Consider the following 20948-nt stretch of genomic DNA (forward strand, 5'->3'; position numbering starts at 1 on the left):
AGAAAAGGAAAAAATAGAGAAAGACAGTATCAACATCAAGGCAGACAACGTTAATGAATGAGAAAAATAGATCAAAAGACAGTGTTGATAGGGGTGAGTGGGGGCTCGAAATAAGTAGAATGAATGTTTAAAAAAAAAAGTGAAAAAAGAAGGTGGGTTACATTTTTGGTGATAATTGGTGTTTTTCGTGTTAATCTTTAAATCTTTTGTTTGACAGAAAACGTCAACATGGAAAGAAGCTAATGACAAAATAGTTAATAGACACCAGATTTGACATCTGGGAGCGAAAGACAGGATGAAGAGGAGGGGGAAACAGTGAGGAGGAACGATCTTACGGCCGAATCAACAAGAGAGAGAGAGAGAGAGAGAGAGACGGGGGAGGGAGTCGAGAAGTGCTAATATAGAAATGGGGAGGGGTAGGGTGCGGCACTCGCGTAAACATAAGCAGTTGAATTGGGCGTTTAAGTTTATGTTTGTTGCGTGTGGCAAGAAAAAAAGAAGGAAAGCACAGATTATCCAACAATCTGGCAATCGGGGAGATTGAAGATTTAAATCGTGTTCATAACCACGAAGATAACAAAGGAAACAAGGATTCAAATAAATAAAGAACAGGAAACTGAGCGGATGATGAAAGACACTTTGTATTGGGTTTCCTTAGCTAAAGGAGAAAGTGTATAAATCGACCGCTGGTTCATGCTTTGCCAGCATTTCTCCACATTTCGTCCGGTTTGTTAGTATGACTCAGGGGATGCGTAAGCATAAGGGAGACATTATTATGCTACGAAAAAGAAAGATTGCAGAGTATATGACCACCAGAATAAAAGAGAAAAGGCAAATGGTAGGCTTAAAGGAGAGACAAGAAGTATAGTATAACACAAACGTGAATCAAGAAGGAAGATAAAAAAGTGTCCAAAAAGTCACTGAAGAGTTGAAAATCTTTCCTATTTTACCCTTATAGATTATTATTTTTTTTTTTTTCATATTTCAGATATTTTACAAATAATATTTTGAAAAATAATTATGGATAAGTCTAGCATTGAACAACGTACTCAAGTTGTGAAATTGATTTACCAAAATCAGGGGTTAATTGTTTTGACTTAAAGAGCTTAGCAACGGCATTTTCATGTAAGAGATAGCCCAAGTCACAACAGTTCGAAACATTGTGCGCTGATTTTGAAGCCCAATGAGTTGTATTTGATCTTCCGCGAGCTGGCAGACCGCGAAACGTCATCACAAATAAAAACAGATAAAGAGTGCGAGAGCGCGTGGAGCAGCATCCTGAAACATCAATTCGACAACGTTCCACACAACTTGGTTTATGTCGAAGCTCACTACACAATATTCTGCACAGTTTAAAACTTTTTCCTTAGAAAGTGCAGCTTGTTCAACACTTGAAGCCTGAAGATTTTCAAACAATGGTTCAATATGCAGGTCAAATGCAAGAACTTGTCCGAAATGACCACAATTTTCTGCAAAAGTTGATTCTGTCAGATGAAGCCCATTTTCATTTGAATGGATTCGTTAAAAAAAAAAAAAATAGATTTTGGGGCACTGAAAATTCAAGAGCAATTCATCAAAAGCAGTTGCGTCCCATAAAGTGCATTGTATGCTGGGCAATAACAGGGGAGAAAATTATTGGACCTCTTTTTATTATTTTTATAAGATCAAAACGAAAATGCTGCACTGTTACTGGAGAGCGATACCGTACTATACTTACTACACTATACTTACAGACTTCCTGCGCCTACAAATTCTAAATAGATTATGGTTCCAACAAGATGGGACAACGGCGCATACGGTGAGAGACACCATGGAGCCCCTCAGGCAATGCTTTAGCAACAACATTATATCTCGCTATGGCAATGTCAAATGGCAACCACGTTTCTCCGACTTTTTCTTGTAGGGATATCTTAAAGAAAGAGTCTTTGTTAACAAACCTCAAACCTTGCAAGAATTGAAGGAAAACATCAGGAACAAAATAAGTGAGTTAAATCACAATTCAAAGATTCTGCAATCTGTCATGAATGTTTTGGAAAGAGCACAAATAGACAAAGCTGAAAATGGGCAACATTTAAAAAATTAAAAAATTTTTTTTTTCATAAATAGAGATTGCTTGAAGTTTGTATTTAAAAAAAAATTCACATGTCTTAGAATGTGTTAAAATTACAGAAAAATATAAAAACTCTATTTAAGTTCAAAATCCTTCTCTGGCTTTTTGGACACCCTGTATAAGAAGACGGATGGTATGCTCTAAAGAAGAGATGAGAAGGTTGATGGCATGGTGGGGAGAGGAGGCAAGAAAACACACAGGAAAATAGAAAAGGCAAATGTTCTGAACCATAGTACATACGAGAAGGAAGATGGTATGGCTCAGAATAGAGGGAAAAAGACAGATGGTATGTTACAGAAGATATGCAAGAAGGCAACAGTATTGTTTATAGGAAAGCAGGTAGATTGCATGACCCATGGGACATGTGAGAAGATAGAGGTTATGTATGACACAGAGGACATGCGAAAGGACATAAGGTATGGCCTATGGTAAAAGGCAGAAGATAAATAGTAGATCACAGGGAAAGAAGACGAGATATCAAGAGGAGATGCGAGTGACCAGAGAAAATGCAAAAGATGAGAATAGAAAGTTGCATATAAATTATATTTACTCTTAATACCTAACGCGACTAAATACATATTAATTTTTACAACTATTTAGGTGAATTCTAATATATTATTTGGGCTAACATTACAAGAAAATGGATTTATCTCCCTTGGTTTGGGGTAAATTGTTTTGTAATTAATTATTTATTTTTAACGTAATGTTTAGGCTAATCTTTTTGTGTGAAAAGTCAGTGTTAGGAAACCTAATATTTTTGAATTCCAATATTCTAAACAAACTTTAAACTTCGAATATATATTAACACGAGTATTCAGTCGTTTCGTTCGTCTAATAACATGACTAAATAAATACAACACAGAAACATACGTAATATGACTCCTTTTATTTTTCTACTAAAATTTAAGTTTAACATTAGGCTCAGTGAAGTTATATAATGAAAGTAAAACAAGAAGATACGCCGGGCGATTCCCGGTAGTGAATGGGGACTCTTGTGAACTCCGGCTCCCAGCTTTATATTACCAGCTTCATAATGTTCTGTCATTTTTAAGCTTACCCTTTCTCCATTTACGTCATTTAGTTATTTACCTCTCACGCTTCCTACACGGTTACAACCCCTACTTTAGTATTTTCTTTATTTACGTCATTTATTTATTTACTTACTCACCTTCTCTTGCGCTGTAGCTATTACTACCACCACCACCTCTAGTCACCTATTCCTCTTTCTAACACTTCCATTTCTATCGCCTTTCCCCGATTATCTAAAACATACAATGTGCAAACAAACATGCAAGATTATCAGAATTTCAATATTATATAGATGAAGTTTTAACTATTCATCGGGCTTAGAGGGTGTAGCTCAAATAGAGGGGAATAAGATGATAACTGCAAATGGAAAAAAAATAATGCTAGCTTAAAATTGGTTTAAAAATATGATACAATAGAAAGATAGGCGAGATAAGAAAAATAATGGGAAATAGAAACAAACTAAATAATAGAAATGCGATAAAAAGGATATATACATATATATATATATATATATATATATATATATATATATATATATAAGGCAATAAAAAATTCCAACAAAAATGGAGGCGAAAATAAATATTTTAAAGCTATCAGCGGTTTTATTTTCTTACTCTGAGCTTCATTTCTTTTTAGATCTCTCTCCTCTGAAACTGTATATTTTATTTCTTCTCTTCTGCTTTGGTTCAGTCGGCTTTCTTGTTCATTTAAGCAAGAACACGACATTTTGATTGCGTTTTAATCCCGACATACCAACCAATTTTCTCTTATCTGCAAAAATAATTTCCTCGATTCTTTTTTTCTTTGGTGTGTGTGTGTGGGGGGGGGGTCTTTGAAACACATTTTTTATTTTACTCTTTATCCAAAGACGCCGATTCTAATGACAGCCTCAGCTTCATAATCGTAAAGAATGCCCACCAAGAAAACAAAAAATATACAAGCAACACTCATCATATGGAATTACACAATTACGTCTTTTTCATCACTTACCATTTCGTTAGTCATAACTTATCTAGACATCTATTTTTTTTTTATCTTTTCAGCTCGTCATCGTATTTTTGTTAATCTTATTGGCATATATGTTATCAAGATCGCAAGGTCTTCCCCAAACCTACCCTCTTACTCACATATACAGACCAATTGTTATCAGGAAATAATTTAGTATTCAGTTTGAATGGTATTAGGTTTAAAATGTTTTTCTCATAAAACACTAATCTGGGGACTAAACAGTAGGGGGTGAGTCTCCATACTCGACGACTGATACTGATATATTTGACAAACAAGATTTTTTTTGTTTATAGAAATAACGACCGACAAATACGACGTGTGTGTGCTCGCGCATGCGCGTAGCGTATTTTTTTCTTCTAATTCAAGATGCCCAATTAATATTTTTTTTTACTAGAAAGAACTCCAAGTCATTCATTTATCACCTTCATAGGTTTGTACACGTTTTACAGCAGATTTTTGATAGGGCAATGCATACACCATGGTTCATGCGAGATGTTTTTCACTTTCAGAATAACAAAGATACGGAGCTATATAAATTGTTTGTGTGGTCTTTAACCAAGGGCGATCTGATCACCATTCAATGTCAAAGGCTTTGTAACGATGAAGTCGACCGTTTTTGTTTCAATGTATTCCCGTACGATTTTTCTCAGTAGCACCCACCCCCACACACACACCTATTTTCAATCCCTTACGATTTTTCCAGTGATTGGCGAATTCAGACAGCCGAGTCTGATCAAACCGAAATTCATAGTCAGGAAAAATAAGCATAATAATGTGTAATTAATATGGAGGCGACACACAATCATGGTTGAAATCACATAAATTATTTAAAAAGATAACTCATTTATAAACAATATATAATTTCTTCCACTACAGTACCAAGTACGTTAACTAAGTAGGGTGCCGAACTGTCAGTGTGTGACTATGTATAAGTTGTTTACATTTCAAAGCCAAATATATATTTATATTTTTTCTTACATATTTCGTCTTACACGTGTTTCGTTAAATGGATAATGAACACCAAACAAATCAGAGACAGTCAATATGTTCATCATCAGAATTTTTCGGATTAAAATGGAATAAAAGTAGGTGAAAATATATGAAAATGGTTAGTCATAATTAATAATTTTTTTTAACTTATTCAAGATATAATTAGGGGGTTTCAAAAGAGAAGGCTTAAATTGCTAAATATACTAGATTAAGCAAATAAAAAATTTACAGTTTTTGGTCCCCCCGACAAAAGGAGGTTGGACCCGTTAATTCATCCTTGTCTGTCTGCACTTTTCTCAATAACTACACCTCGCAATTTTTTGAAATTTTCCTCAAACATTAAACATGATACGAGTAAAAAAGTAACAGAACGGATTTTCCGGAAAAACTCCCCCCCCCTCTAGGAGTACCTTTGGGTTAAAATGGCTAAAATTGACACTTTTGTCCTTATTAAAAAGTAAAATGATGCTTTTGATTTATATAAAACTTTCTGAAAAGTTGTAACTAACTGATTTCTATATAATTTTGTTTGTCTATACTTGGCGATAACTCTTGGGTGTGCTCCAAGGACTCTTTTGGCACTAATAAAAACACTCCGTTTTTGGGGACTATTTTACCATATATTTGTCCAAAATTTTCTGTGTATATCTATTTCGCAGTTTTGCATGGTGCTGAACTCCAATTTAAACATGTTAAGGCCTTGGGGACTTTTGGGGCTAAATGGGGGGGTGGACTTAGTCATTTCTTTTTTTGCATGGTGCAGAACTCAAATTTACATATGTCAAGGCCTAAAACTGCACTGTTTGTTCATTTTCACCAGGATTTAACGTCCCCTGGAGACTTTTGGGGCTAAATGGGGTGGGGGCAAATGCTGAACTTAGTCATTTTTATGCGTCGGTCACTGTGGACTCACGAGGGACCATGCATGCTTCACTTGTTTATATTTAAATTCCATTCAGAAAAATATTTTTTCAAAACAAAAATTTATTATTTGAACAAAAGATTCAATATTCCAAGTAATTTCCTTAATCCATGGATTTTTGATGTAGGCACATTTCCTCAAGAAAAGCCATTAGCAAAATATTAAATCTGGTTGATATAGTTTTGCTATTCAGCACATACACAAAAAATATATTAAAGATTAAATTTTTTTAAGAGACATAAAAAATAAGGGTTGAAATAAAAAAGGATATGAGATTTTGGTATCCAAATAGAATAGTAATCCTTGAATATAATAGAACGATGTTATTAGGTTCCAGATTGGTTAAAGATTCCCCCATTGTAGGTAAATTCCAATTCTGTTCGATGAAGCATCAAGAGTAACAGGCAATAATCATTTCGGAATGGAGAATTTTAGATTTATTCCGTCTCATTTTTTGGCGGTGTAAGATCTGTAGAAGATGTTCTCTTTCAAAGTAAAATCCAACTGTTCAAAATGAATATTCTAATTAGCTAAAATATCCATGTTTTTATCATGGATAAGATAATTGGAATTTAAAACAGGTTAAATCTGTTATTTTAAGTGGACTTAAAATAAAAATAGAGACCTTAAATAAACGGTACGGTTAAAAACAAACAAAAAAAGCCGCTCAACTTTCATCTACACACACACACACACACACACACACACACACACACACACACGTGTGTATACCACTGTAACATTTCTTAGTCGTAATAAATATTTCCAGAAAAAAGTTAACTGAAGTGATTAAAATATATCCGCGCTAATGATACAATGGAAGCAAAATTCACAAGCGACAAAAAGTCTCTTATAAAGCAAATATCGATATATCAGAATTAAAATGAATTACCTCCTGTGTTGATTTGAATATTTTATACGGTTAGTTTTAAATGTTTCATATTAACCTGGCCCGGACCAAATAATAATAAAAAAAAATCTGCAGAAAAAATGATTTATTACCAATACCCTTGTACAATGATAAACATTGAAAATTGGATAATCACTAGCAAAGTATTATTTATCAGCTAAAATGCTATTCGGGTATAAAATTGCAAATCGGACAAGATAACTTTATACACTAGAAACCGATAAGAGGGGGCGTAAAACAATGGAAAACGTAATAAAATTGTGCACGTAGTTATGACAGATTGATAACAGATAATCCAAAAATAATGACGCCATTGTTTATCCAAATATTTGTTGTTGTTCCCAACTTCTTTTATCTGCCAATTCTACTTTATTACTCCCCCCTCCCCCTCTCATTGTGTCGGTCGTGGTACACTTGAACGCGAAACAAGTGACAATCCAATTTAAATTGGGCGGGGCAAAAATGATAAGAACTGACACGATTGGGAACCCTTATGTTTCAATCATCGACATTTTCAGTCATAAAAATAACAAATATATATATATATATATATATATAATTTTTATTACATTTTCACCCCAAACAAAACACATTGCCACTTTGGTGTAGGGTGCTACTATCAAGGGCAACAACTACTGGGGTAATATCTAGGGATTTAGGCAGCAAGATGTCGGTGTCGGTTCACGTCATATATATATATATATATATATATATATATATATACTTCTTTGAGCATTAGTGTTTTTATATCATCGTACAAAAATTAAACTGTACGAAATTAAAACTAAGCGTAAAAACCTCATATACGTAACAACTATATTCAGAAAAACAAATTCATAATTATCGATTTAGTTTTAGATATAATCGTTTTCATTTAAATAGATAACCACTTCACTCACTCTAACACACATACACACACACTGTATATATGGAGAGTGTTCCAAAAGAAATTCCTACATGCACGTCCTTTACATAAGCAAAAACTTTCATTTATACTTTCCATACAAACTTTTTTTTTTTTTTTTTTTTTTTTTTTACACACTTATAGATACAAAACATAAAATAAAATAAAAATAACATCCTCAAATGAAAGCTGACTCAGCAATAGATAACCAAAACCGGTTGATTTGTTAGAAAACAAAGCAAACAAAGTAATTTTTGTAATCTAATTCCAAATTTTCATTTATACTATTGCTTAATCTTTATATCGAGCTTTTGCATCTGATTGGGATTGTCTTAGAAATGTTGATACTAATATTTATATGGACTTTAAGTTTGCAGTAATATACTGCAATTTGAAATTATTTCTTATATATATGATGACAGAAAAGAATAGACACCCATAGAAGCAGTTTATTTCAATAAACATAATTTATAGAACAAAATCAAAAAAATAAATGGTCACAAATTTAATAACTAATATTTGTTTGACATTCACTTTGCTGTTTTTAATGCTATGACCTTTCTAGGCATGGCATTGATCACTTGACGAATTATCATCTTGAGGAATTTCTTGCCATATCTGACGCAATAATGAAAAAAGTTCAGGCTTAGAAGATGGTTCCGATCTAATATGCCCCAAAGGTTTTCAATTGGGTTAATATCCGAGGACTGACTTGGCCATGAAAGTTTATTAATCCCATTTGGACCCAACCAATGTTGTGTCGTCCTAGTAGAGTGACAAGGGGATTCGTCTTCCATAAAAAGGAATTAACTTGGTTCATTTTACCACTTCATAATATTAGTACGAGTCCTTCATGTAATATTGAAACATTTAGCAGAAATGATGTTTCTTCACATTCGACCAGGTTTGATCGACCATCACTCCAAATTGCACCCAATACTATAACTGAGAAACCCTCATGTTTCAGCATTGACTGCAGTCTTTTCAAGTCAAACTCTTGCCGAAGGGAGCCTCCATAACCATACCTTATCACTGTCGGGAAATAATGCAAATCGTGACTCCTCAGAGAATGTGACATTGGTTCAAAAAGTCATAGGTCTCTCCACCATCTCACGAAGTCAATCTTTTCTGAGCCTGATTTAAACAGAAGGAAGAATAAGTAACCTTCTCGCAGTTCTACCATAGTATCCCAGCTTGTGAAGGTACCTGATAGCTGTTTTGGGACTGACACCAGCTTGTGTTGCAATGTCAGGCTTTGCACCGAAAGTTCGAAAGTGTACGTCTATTAATCACATAAAAAAAAAAAAAAAAAAAAAAAAAAAAGAACAGTAGTTCAAATAATATTGCTTAAAAAAAAAAGAAAGAAAAGAATTAAATTCCCATTCAGTATGGTAATTTTCCATGACGAGGATTAAGGTATATGTGCATAGCGCACAAGTTCAAGACGGGGGATTTTAACGCCTCTCAGTGATGCAGTTATTCTGACATCCAGTCTTGTGGGAAACAAAAGAAAAACTGGAATAAACTGATTTGATTTTCGCGCCAAATCTTAATATAGCGATGTTCTCGAAAGTTCCAGCCTGTTTGCTATGTGCGGACACGTAACAGTTCTTTTGTCCCATATGTGTGGGTGGTCACATCACAACGTTGTGTGCTTGCGCGTTCGTCATTCGCGTGGCCATTTAAAACGGTGACTGCCATCAAAATGTTCCTGCCGGAGAATTGTATCGGCCGTATGTAGCGGTCGCTACAAATTGAATTTTAAACTAAATATGCAGAAAAAAGATTCACGAATCACTCAAACGTGAAAACAGTGACTTTTTATGCCGCTGTAGTTCAATACAATTTGAATAATAATATCCGAAACTCTTAGTTGTAATGTTATCATTTAATAAGTAACATTTAAAATTAAAATACTAAGCTACTTGTTTAATAGAAATTTATTGAAATACTAAGCATTTAGGACTACAGAAATACTTATGCCAAAAATAGGGCGATTAAAAAATATATAATAATAAAATGACGCGATCTTCCATGGTGGAGTAATTGTAAAGAGGTCGTGACATTTTTCTTCTGATTTCATTTGTTTATTTATTTTGTCACGTGCATTTTAAATAGAAAATCCTTTATCTTTCTTCAAATGTGGCGAATGCACTCGAGTCACCTTCGAATGATAAAAAAAAAAAAAAAAAAAAAAAAAAGAACGTTTCCCAAAGAAATGTTTGTTTTATTTCCAGACGGGCTTCGACAAGAAAACCCTCAACTTTACAGTGCATTCATATGACTCTCGTTGCCAGAATGCGTACAAAGAGGGACGATACAATTAAACTAAATGCCCTGCGCAAATCCCAATGAGTTTTGATATGCTAGCAGGGGGAACTCCAAACATGCCAACATTTAACATTTAAATATATTTGGTTATTTTTTCAGACTCAAGGATTGCTTATGTTATATTCGCCTAATGCCTCATCTACATTTGGGCATTAAGAAACAAAAACATTTGACAAAGAGGCTAATCAAATTAATGGAAAGCATGACAAAATCAACTGAATTTAATATCTTTCGGCCTCAAAATTACGGCTAAATGCACAATAAAATAACAATGCATAAGACCTCAAACCACCAAAAGATAAGGCCTATTAATGGACAAATGACGTCACGTTTTCGTAGTGGCATATAGGCAACAGGAGATAGCGTTTCTCTTTGCACGTATTTTCTTTTCCTGACAAGAAAGAACAATTCTCCATCTAGATACGTGAATTTAGGAGAGCTAATTTTAATCCAACAAAATATAATAAATGACGTCATATTAATAAATTAAAAGCGTATTTAATTAAAACTGTATGTAATTAATTTCATGAGCTTTGGTAACACTGTCAACATAAAGTAATCCTTTTCATAGATATTTTAGCATCAATGAGTTATAAAATCATTTGTTTCTTGGAAATATATTTCAATCCCTTCAAAGTTTTATTTGATTGTGTATTATAACACTTTAGCTGTAATAATTTACACAACTAAAATAGTAATTGCCGAAGAAATGCTCAAGTCTCTCCCGAGATACTCCTTCACGAACACCAATGAGTAATTTAATTTCAAAATTCACTAATCAAATTTAATTAATGTTCCGACATGAGCTAAAAATAAAGGGTAAATTAAATTTTAGTCAACAGAACAAGAATGGGGGAAAAAACGGACTTTTTAAACAAGATCTAACAAAACACGAACAATGGGGAAAATAAATACACAAAAACATAAATGTTACCAAATGAAAGTTACTCTTCTTCCAGCATAGATACTTTTTGTGTTTTAACTATGTTACTTCAAAACAAAAGTAGTATCTACACACACGCATAATAGTATATTCAGACTAATATTATACATACATACACACACACACATTATATATATATATATATATATATATATATACACACATATTATACACATATATCAATGATGGGACGATTCAAAAATTTTCCCCGATTCCTATCCAATTTCCGATTCAGATTCTTTTAATACTTATAAATATTTAATTAGAGATTTTTTTTTTTTTTTGTAAATTTTCAAATTATTACATAACCCCCCGGGTAATTTCCGGGTAAAATTTTTTTCTCAAATGTTTTCCTTGTAATGTATTCCAAATTGAAAGACAACAAAAAGGTTTATTTTAATTTTAAACAAGGCCAAATTGTATCAGTTCGCCGGTAGTGTACAACATGCCACTTGAAAGTTTTCATAAACAGTTGAAAATAGTCGACGATTGGTAGAATGAGAAAACAAGAACAAAATATTAACAACGCTCACTCCCATTGTTACGAACGAATTTTTAAATAATATTACTATTTAGAAAACCATTTTTAACATGGAAAGAGTGTTAGTCTTCATTGACTATTACGTGCCTTCCTTCTATGAAGGTTTAAATTTTATTTTAATTGCATAAATTTGGTGGGTTATTAAATTGATTTGCTTTGCTGTAAAAAAATAAATAAATAGAAACAAAAACGAGATGCGGGACCTGTGGAAATTCCACAGAGGACTCGTTCATATGTAATATATTGATGTTGGTAGTCATAGCGTAAATAGAGATGCTCTGATATTATTCTAACTCTTATTAAAACTGCAAACATATTTATCAAAGCTAGCAGGGACGCTCGGCGTATCCAGGTCGTAAAGTACGCTTAAATATATTTAAAATTTTTGCAGATTTCGTATATATTATTATAGAGTTAATGTTCTATCGGTTTTTATATATATGATAAAATTGCGATTTCAAAATAAAAAATATATATATCCATATGACTTGAGTGCATCAGCTGGAGTTCCTTCAGCTATAATCGAAACTGAAACCAAAATTTATGAAAAATTCAAAATTATATATATATATATATATATATATATATATAAATGCATCACTGGAGTTCCATCAGCTATAATCGAAATCGAAACCAAAACTTATGAGGAATTTTTGGTAAAATCATTTATAAAAAGAATATATGACTCAAGTGCTATCAGCTATAATTTAAATCGAAACCAAAACTTATAAATAATTTTACCAAGAATTCTTCATAAGTAAATAAATTACTTAAGTGCCATCAGCTATAATCGAAACCGCCATCAAAACTTATGAAGAATTCTTGGTAGAATTATTTATTATAAGAAATGGGAATCCATAACAAACAACAGTCACTCGGATGTAATCGTGACACACAAAATAAAAACACAGGCTATCGTATTAATATATAGTATTGTTACAATTCATACAAACCACGCTCCTTTCCTACTCCTGACCCTAAGTCCGGGTGGCAATACGAAAAATAAAGCAATTACATGTAATTTTATGATTTTGCTGATCGGCCTTAGAATTAATTGTAAAAATTACTTAACTGCTTAAAAAGTTATAATGCACCGAAATAGGATGAGTTTACATTATATTTATATGCACAACTGAACCCCCATTCTAAATTCTAAATTAACGTTTCAGTGTGCTCACATATAATCGCCTAAAAAAGTAAAATCACATATGTTTTGGGTATTTTAAATGTAAATGAAAGTTTTTTAAGTTAACAAACTTCTCAATGTTTGCTCTTTATTCTATCCAAAGTTTTGATAGACTTGTGAGATTTTCATCAATATTTTCACTTGTGCCAAAAACCAAACAAAATGAATTTAGGAAAACTCGTCCTCGGAAAACTCGTTCATTTTTACTTGGTAGGAAAACTGGTCCATTATTGAATACATATCGATTGAAAACACATTTTATGACCGTTATTTAAGGAGATATTGTTTTAAAAAAGAATACACATCCCATGACATTAAAAAAATTTTTTTACTTCTTTACTGTTGTTTTAAAAATAAAATTGATTTTTCTAAGTGTTTATTATCTCCCTAACTTTGTAAGTTTTTAGTGGTAAAACTTATTTTAAAGAGTTTATTATTTAGTTAAAACACACACACCAAAAAACAAAACAAAAACAAAACAAACAAAACAAGTATGTCGAGTGTTACTTTTGAAAAAAAATGTCCGATATGAGAGGATCAAGTCTTAGGAGTCTCGATAATCGATCAAAAATAGAAAATTAAAGAAAATACTGAAGTAGATATAGTTTGAAAACGAGCCCCCCTCTTCCAAAAGAAAATAATAGATATATCATATAAATAATGTATATTTTAGGTAATGTCCAAGATCACTGCTCGGAAAAAAACAAGCTACCGAAAGTAAACACGGTTGATTATGTAACGAAACCGAACGGAAGACACGAAAAATGAAACCATATATTTATTTAAAAAAATAAATTAGTTTTTAACACTTCTTGTGTTATTACGAAATAATAAAACAAATATTTTATTAAAAGAAATAATTTAGTTTTAACACTGTGTTCACAAAAGACACTTGTACAGTATGAGGACAGCGGCTATTCTTCTTGGTGAGTTTCACTAAACTGTCGCCAGGTGGCGTTTCTCGATCAAAAACATTTAAATTATTAATTTGTTGTTGACCCTTCAAAGTTGCTTTAATTAAAAAAAAAACTGTTTCATTTAAATTATTTATTTGTTCCGGAAAAAAAAGAAGCTATTTTACTTATCCAATGTTGCTTTCATGACAAATTGTTTTATTAAAATTATACTTTTTTATGCAGACTTTTAAATAAATGTTTTACAATTATATATTGATACATTTTTATGCAATAAATATTTTGATTTTTCAAATGCTTTTCTGTTCGGAAAAACATCTTGTTTGTTACTTATTTGCCGCGTTATTTGACCAAGAAAAAATTGGAGTTATTGCCCCCCCTAAACAATAACCATCGTTTGCATACTGCAGAAGTTCCCCCCCCCAAACGACTTTTAAACAACTACAACAAAATATTCTTATATTATCAAATAATATAAGAAGTGTTTTCGGTGCTTTTGGTACCGCGCTATTTTTAAATAGTTTTTTTTTCAGGTTAAATTCAAGTTTCATGATATCTTTTTTGTTAAATTGTTAGGTGTTAAGAATGGCTTTCGAAATAACGTTATGATTTCAGCGCGGTACCAAAAATACATAAGTACAATGTTTTTCTCTTGTTTCGTAATAATACAAAAGTGTTTACACTAAATTAATTCTTTGAATAAAATATTTGCTTTCTTTGATAATACATAAGTGTTTTTTCCGTCATAACACAAAAAGTGTTAAAACTAAAGTATTTTTTTTAAAAGAAATATATGGTTTCGTTTTTTTTGTGTGTCTTGACGTCGTGATCAAGTTTATTTATTTATTTTTTTGAAACAAGAGTAAACAAGTAAAAATAATTTTTAAAAATTATGGTGGTGCTTAGTAGCATTTAAAAACAATATCTCCTTCCAGAACGGCCATAAAATGTGTTTTTAATAGATATTTATTCAATATATGACCAGTTTTCTTACCAAGCAAAAATGAACGAGTTTTCCGGGCACCAAACAAAATATAAGGAAAAATAAAATATTTTAAAGGATGTGGTGATCAGACAAAACCAGTACCAGAAAAAAAAATTCAAGCATGTTAAAACTTTGATATTAAAGTGTGAAGTCTCTAGTAGATACCGTATGGCCATTTATCAAAAAGATGCGAAAAGCTTTTTAAAAAAGCTATATATATATATATATATATATATATATATATATATATATATATATACACACATGTGTCTACATATGCATACGTCTAAATATACATATGTTTATTTAGACACACACACATATCACTCTTTTATATTAGTTTCCATCTACAAATCAACGATTGTTTAATGACTTGGACTACTCTCAGCAGTTAAACTAACAGACCTAAGCCCAGAAGGGAGGGAAATCGAATGAGATGATCTATAAAGTACAGATAATCTAAACAAGGCGCCAGAAGTGGGTAGATGAAATTTTGGGTGGATAAGCAAAATGTTTCGTTTGCTGCTTGTTTGAAGGATTCTGGGAAAGATTTATTTTATTTTCGTTGTTATTTTTGGCGAAATTCATTTGAGATTCAATCGAAGTCCTGACGAGATCGAAAAAAAAAATGTTTAAACGCTGGTCGATCTGCGTAGACTCTTTACTTTGTCGACAAAATTTTAAACCCTTTTAAAAATTCCCGAAAATATGGAAACTTCTAATCGCATTATAAAAACCAAAAGTGAATCTTCATGTGATAAAGTTGTAACGACTCGTAATAAACACCGTCCTTAGTTACCGGTAAAAATCCATTATTTAAAAATCCACGAAAACATTGACTCACCTTGTATGAAAATCAAAAGCAAATCCACCAGTGAATCTGTTAGAATGGCACGTGATGAACGCTTTCAGTTGTCATTTTAAATTTGAAAATATTTTTAAATCCACCAAAAACCGATTTACTTCGCTGTATAATGAAAGTCTTTCAGCTGCCGCCAAAAATTTGAAAATATTTAAAACTTCACGAAAATACAGACTTATTTCGTCACTTATATATGTATATGAAGGCATCAAAATTTATTTTATACATATTTTCTCTAATCCTTAGTTTTCTGCATTGCTGTTAGTTTATATATAACCACATGTTTTATTTATCAGTTATGCGTCCAGCAAACTACATTTCTCATATATATTAGCCGTCTGGGTCCATTTCTATACAAATACCGGTAAATAAACTTCTGCTGCCGATGATATGAGATTGAAAGGACTTGTTAAATAGAGTGAAAATGTTTGCTACCATTTATGAGCAAATATGTTTTGGAGAGAGACTGTTTGGAAGTTGATCACAATGCACTTTTTCAAGGAGCTAAATTCACATTACAAATTGACATTGTGTCTAACCATTTTGCTATAGGAGGCAAATAAACAAATCAGACATTTATTGTTTGTTTTCTGATAACTGAACATTGTTCGTGAAGACGGATATTAAGCTTTATTTTCCTCACTATATTTTTTTAAAGTTCAAGATAAACAATTGGCAATGATAAACTGAAATGTACTTACGTCTTGGTAAACAAAGCGAGGCACCGTGCGACGTTCCGAAACATGCTTGAAAAGCTGGATACAAATGACAAGGCGGGAGAGTAAGTGAGCTGTCGCTGACTGCCAACGGCGAAGTGGATCGGGCCAGGTTCGATTCCACCAAATCAGCAGTCCGGTTATTTGAAGAAGCAAGAATGTCTTCAATTAAAAATGAACGTTTCTTTATATTGACACGAGGTGTGGGTCTGTGGTGGAGGAGAATACTGGCTGCATCCATTATCTAATAACAGCACAACACCTTTTGGTCATGTAAATGTCTTGGTTACTCTCTGGTTAGTGAAGACGGAAGGGGAGATAACTGAAACGCAACGATAGGAACTTCAGTCAACAGTTTTTATCTTTTTTCCAATTACCAATTTTTTCCTTTTTAATTTTGCGTGTTCACTTGATTCAACTGTCATGAATCTTGTCATAGAAGTAAGATCTCGGATTAAATAGTAAATTCTACCATGTTGTATTTTTCGAACGGTAATTGTCGATTTACCCGGAATCTTTGCTTCCTTTTCATGTCTTGTGATCTGTTGAAGAGAAAAGTTAAACGACGTTACAATGAGGTAAACATTATCACAAATCGATCATGTACAGTATTTACATTTTAATACCATTATTGTCACTACCTACCGAAGTACCTACCTACGCTCCACTAAAAACTACGACTATGACCGCAGAATATTCTTTTCGTTGTTTTGACTCGAGTATATATCCGACACAGACAATCAACCGAGAACCACATCACTATAGAAAAGTATGCAAGAATACACACTCGAGAGTCCAAACAATGAAAATAATATGCTGTTGTCCTAGTCCAACTAATAACAATCCAACATGAAAGGTTATCTTTAAAAATTTTCAAAGTTACGTACGAATAGTCTCTAAACAAATCAAACTTATATTCCTGACAAAGCAAATTTAATTCGTTATTGTTATATCATGTTCTTGGTAATATAGTAACGTTAGTACTTCGTTACAATTTGTTAAAAAAGATAAAAGATAATCCGATGATATGGAACATTTTTTTTCATACATACAGTAAAACCCCGGGGTACGGTGACACTAGGATTTTTTTTTCAGGTTACGATGTGGAATACGAGTTTTTTCCGGTCCCTGGTTACGGTATTTCCCGCCTTACGGTGTTATTTATGTTATGTGTATTTTGTTACTATTTTTAATGCTGTATCCCGGGGTTCTACTGTACAGCCTAGAAAAATATGTGATCGGAGAGGATTACTATCTATATAATTTGCTAATTTATTATATATCTGTTCCGTTACAGAAAATTTAGCGAGCAAAATTTGCCGGACCAAACCATTTCAGAAAAGGAGAAAAGCAAAAAGTAAACTGACAATGAAAATTAGACATTTTTTCCCCCTTTTTTCTATATTCGATATATATAATTTTTTCTTTCTCTTTCTATTTCTTCCTTATCTTTTTTGAAACGTTTCCGATTGAAACATTATTTTATATGAGCATTAGTGCGAATACTAGCGAAGCATCCGTCAGTTTTGATGTGCCCTCTTACACACACACACACACACACACACACACACACACACACACACACACACACACACACACACACACACACACACACATCTATAAGTGTCGAGACGATTAATCGGAATCGGAAAAATCGGAATATTTGGGGGTATCGGAATCGGGATCGTAAAAATTTGTACAGATTTTCCGGTGCCAAAACTATACTCTTTACTTTTTTTAAATTGGATTGTGTTTAAAGCTAAATCTTCCATTGCTAGCAATAATGATAAAATAAATATTGATGTTAAACCACCAGTGAAGCTAAAATAGATAGATCGTCCCCACAAGTATATTTCTACGTTTAGGAAAATATTTGCACATTTAACATGTATGTTTTTACGGTAATCAGAGAAGAAATACAACTCTATAGCTAAATATTTAGAGATTTATAAAGAATCGTAATCGGTGATTGTATCGGAATCGGGAAAATATTGGAATCGTCCCATTATATATATATATATATATATATATATATATATATTAGTAAAGTGATAAAAATAAAAAAATCTTTATACAGTAACAAATCAAGATAAAGAAAGCCCTACAAGGATGGGTAGATGGGGAGAGGAAATAAATACAAGAAATAACAAATGACAGTTCAAGGTTAAATAAATTTTATTGTATCCTCAAATTAGTAAGGAAATTGATTGGACGATTAAGTTTATTTAACTTTGAACTATCATCAGTTAATTTTTTTAATATTTCTAAGCAGTATATGCCTAAGCAGTTTGTTTTTCGTTGTTTGAACTTTGAAAGAGCATTTAATCTCATTAGTGCAAGAAATCTCACAACTTATCTATATTTGTAGAGGACGGAATGTCTGATTTCTACAGTTACAATATTTTTGTTCATTGCTAGTGTTTTTATTTCTATTAGGATTTTCGTCAGTACTATTTCTAGTAATTATATTTTTATTCTTTGTGTTAGTTTTGTTGTTGCGATGGTCACGTTTTTATTAATTTTATTATTTTTGTTTTTATTATAATACGTTTATACGTCAGAAACTTTAAAGAATCCAAAAATGTATTAAACTATAGGAGTAAAAAAGAAAACATATGCATACACAACAAACTACCTAAGGTTAACGGAGGAAAATGATAAACTACTACTAATAACATATAATCATGATTAATAAATAAACAAATACATAAAAATACTCCAGTTAAACATAAAATGTCAAACATCCAAATTAAAACTAGGTAATCACAGATCACAAAGAAACAGGTGCGCATGCTCATCAACTACAATAAATGGGTGTATGAATAACTGAGAATTTGATCGGCTGATTAGCAAACCTAATATTACGGGGATATATAAAAACAAAGAGGCAACATCAATTCCATGTGATAGTCTGACGAATCTTCACGAGGATGAAATGCGGAAAATTCTGTGTAGCTTAATTGTTATATATTTTCCAAATTTATCTAGCTCTGCTTAGGTATCGAGCACTGCTGTAATCCTTAAAATATTTATAAAAATTGATGTATATACATACACGCATGCATATGTATATAATGTGTATGTACATATACGGTCAGTCACGCTGATGAGCCGTATATACGGCAAACCACGTGTCCATGAATAACTATTTATATATAAGTATTTAAAAGTCAAGTAATATATAGGTTTACAAACTTAAAACAATGCGAGCGGAAGTGAGTGAGTAGGCGCACGCGCATCGGGTTTCTATGACCTGTTGAACAGTGGCTCAATCATATCCGTTAACACATTGACTGGATAGTTTACACCTTAGTGTAACTTAATGGGCAAAATAATTAAGGGAAAAATGTCGTCAATCTTTATGTGCAGCCATCTTGAAGAACAAATGAATTACTTCCTGAGATTGCTTTCGATTGAACAAAACATGTTCATATCAAATTTCCCGTCCCCACACACTAATATATATATATATATATATATATATATATATATATATATATGTGGGAGAGAGAGAGAGAGAGAGAGAGAGGGAGAGAGAGGGGGGGATCAAAATTATGCAAATTATGAATTAGAACATTTACTGTTCGCAAATACGGTACACAAGATAAAGTGAATTATTTCCTTATTCCGTGATGTTTCAAAATGTGTTTTTTTTTTTCCTGTGGCAGTTTTGCTAAAGGAAACTAGTTAGCAAAAGAATTGCTATACCATTGTTGGTTAGCGTAAAAAAAAATAAATAAAAATAAAAACATTGTAAGCTGCAAAATTAGAAAAGAAAATAAGGTTTGAAAAATTATATAAAGAAAGTATAAACGATACAAAAAGGATATTTCAATTGATGTTGAACTATGAAGACGTAGTCAAATACGAGGGGCGTGCAATAAGTAATGCCCCTGACCCACTTCCAGTTGTCTGATCTAGCTGAAATTGTTGTTTCTGTTTTACAGGTTTTGAACTGAGTCAGGTGTGAAATGGAGCCTGTTGAATGTTGAGCAGTGATCCGGTTTTTGTATTTGAAAGGACGCACACCACAGGAGACTTTTGATGAAATGAAAGAAGCTTATGGTGATAATGCCCCATCATATGACCTTGTAAAACGCTGGCATCGTGAATTCAAACATGGCCGGAAGTCTGTGGAAACAGCTCCCAGACCTGGTCGCCTCTCTTCTACCATTGATGAGACATCTGTCCGTCAAATTCAGACTGCCATTTTGGAAGATCGGCGCATTACTATTCGCCAAATAGCCCAAGATGTCTGTGGAAACTATCATTCATGACCATTTCCATATGCATAAGGTGTCTGCCAGATGGATTCCCAGGTTGCTCACACCATTCCAGAAACGAGAACGCGCCGAGTGCTCAAAGATGAATTTGGAGATGTACCAAGAGGAGTCAAAGTTTTTCAAAAAACTGATTACACAGGATGAAACCTGGGTCTATCACTCTGATCCAGAGACCAAAGCCCAGTCAATGCAGTACAAGCACTTGGACTCACCACCTCCAAAGAAGGCAAGGGTGCAGCCTTCCGCTGGCAAGATCATGCTCACAGTCTTCTGGGACCAGAACGGAGTAGTGATGACAGATTTCCTGGCAAAGG

The 20948-nt window shown here is 32.7% G+C and overlaps 1 protein-coding gene across 1 annotated transcript in view; it reads right to left on the reverse strand.

Moving 5' to 3' along the window:
• The window catches only part of LOC145277883 (uncharacterized), a 119900-nt gene that overhangs the window by 47095 nt on the left and 51857 nt on the right, over nt 1-20948 (reverse strand). The window contains exon 2 of the mRNA XM_080129873.1: nt 16337-16893. Within this exon, the coding sequence (XP_079985999.1) occupies nt 16337-16592 (256 nt within the window). The 5' untranslated portion in view covers nt 16593-16893. The remainder of the gene's footprint in view (nt 1-16336; nt 16894-20948) is intronic.

The sequence above is a fragment of the Euprymna scolopes genome, chromosome 6, assembly GCF_053919585.1.
Source record: "Euprymna scolopes isolate OS-2025 chromosome 6, ASM5391958v1, whole genome shotgun sequence".
In the NCBI taxonomy this organism is placed as follows: Eukaryota; Metazoa; Mollusca; class Cephalopoda; order Sepiida; family Sepiolidae; genus Euprymna; species Euprymna scolopes.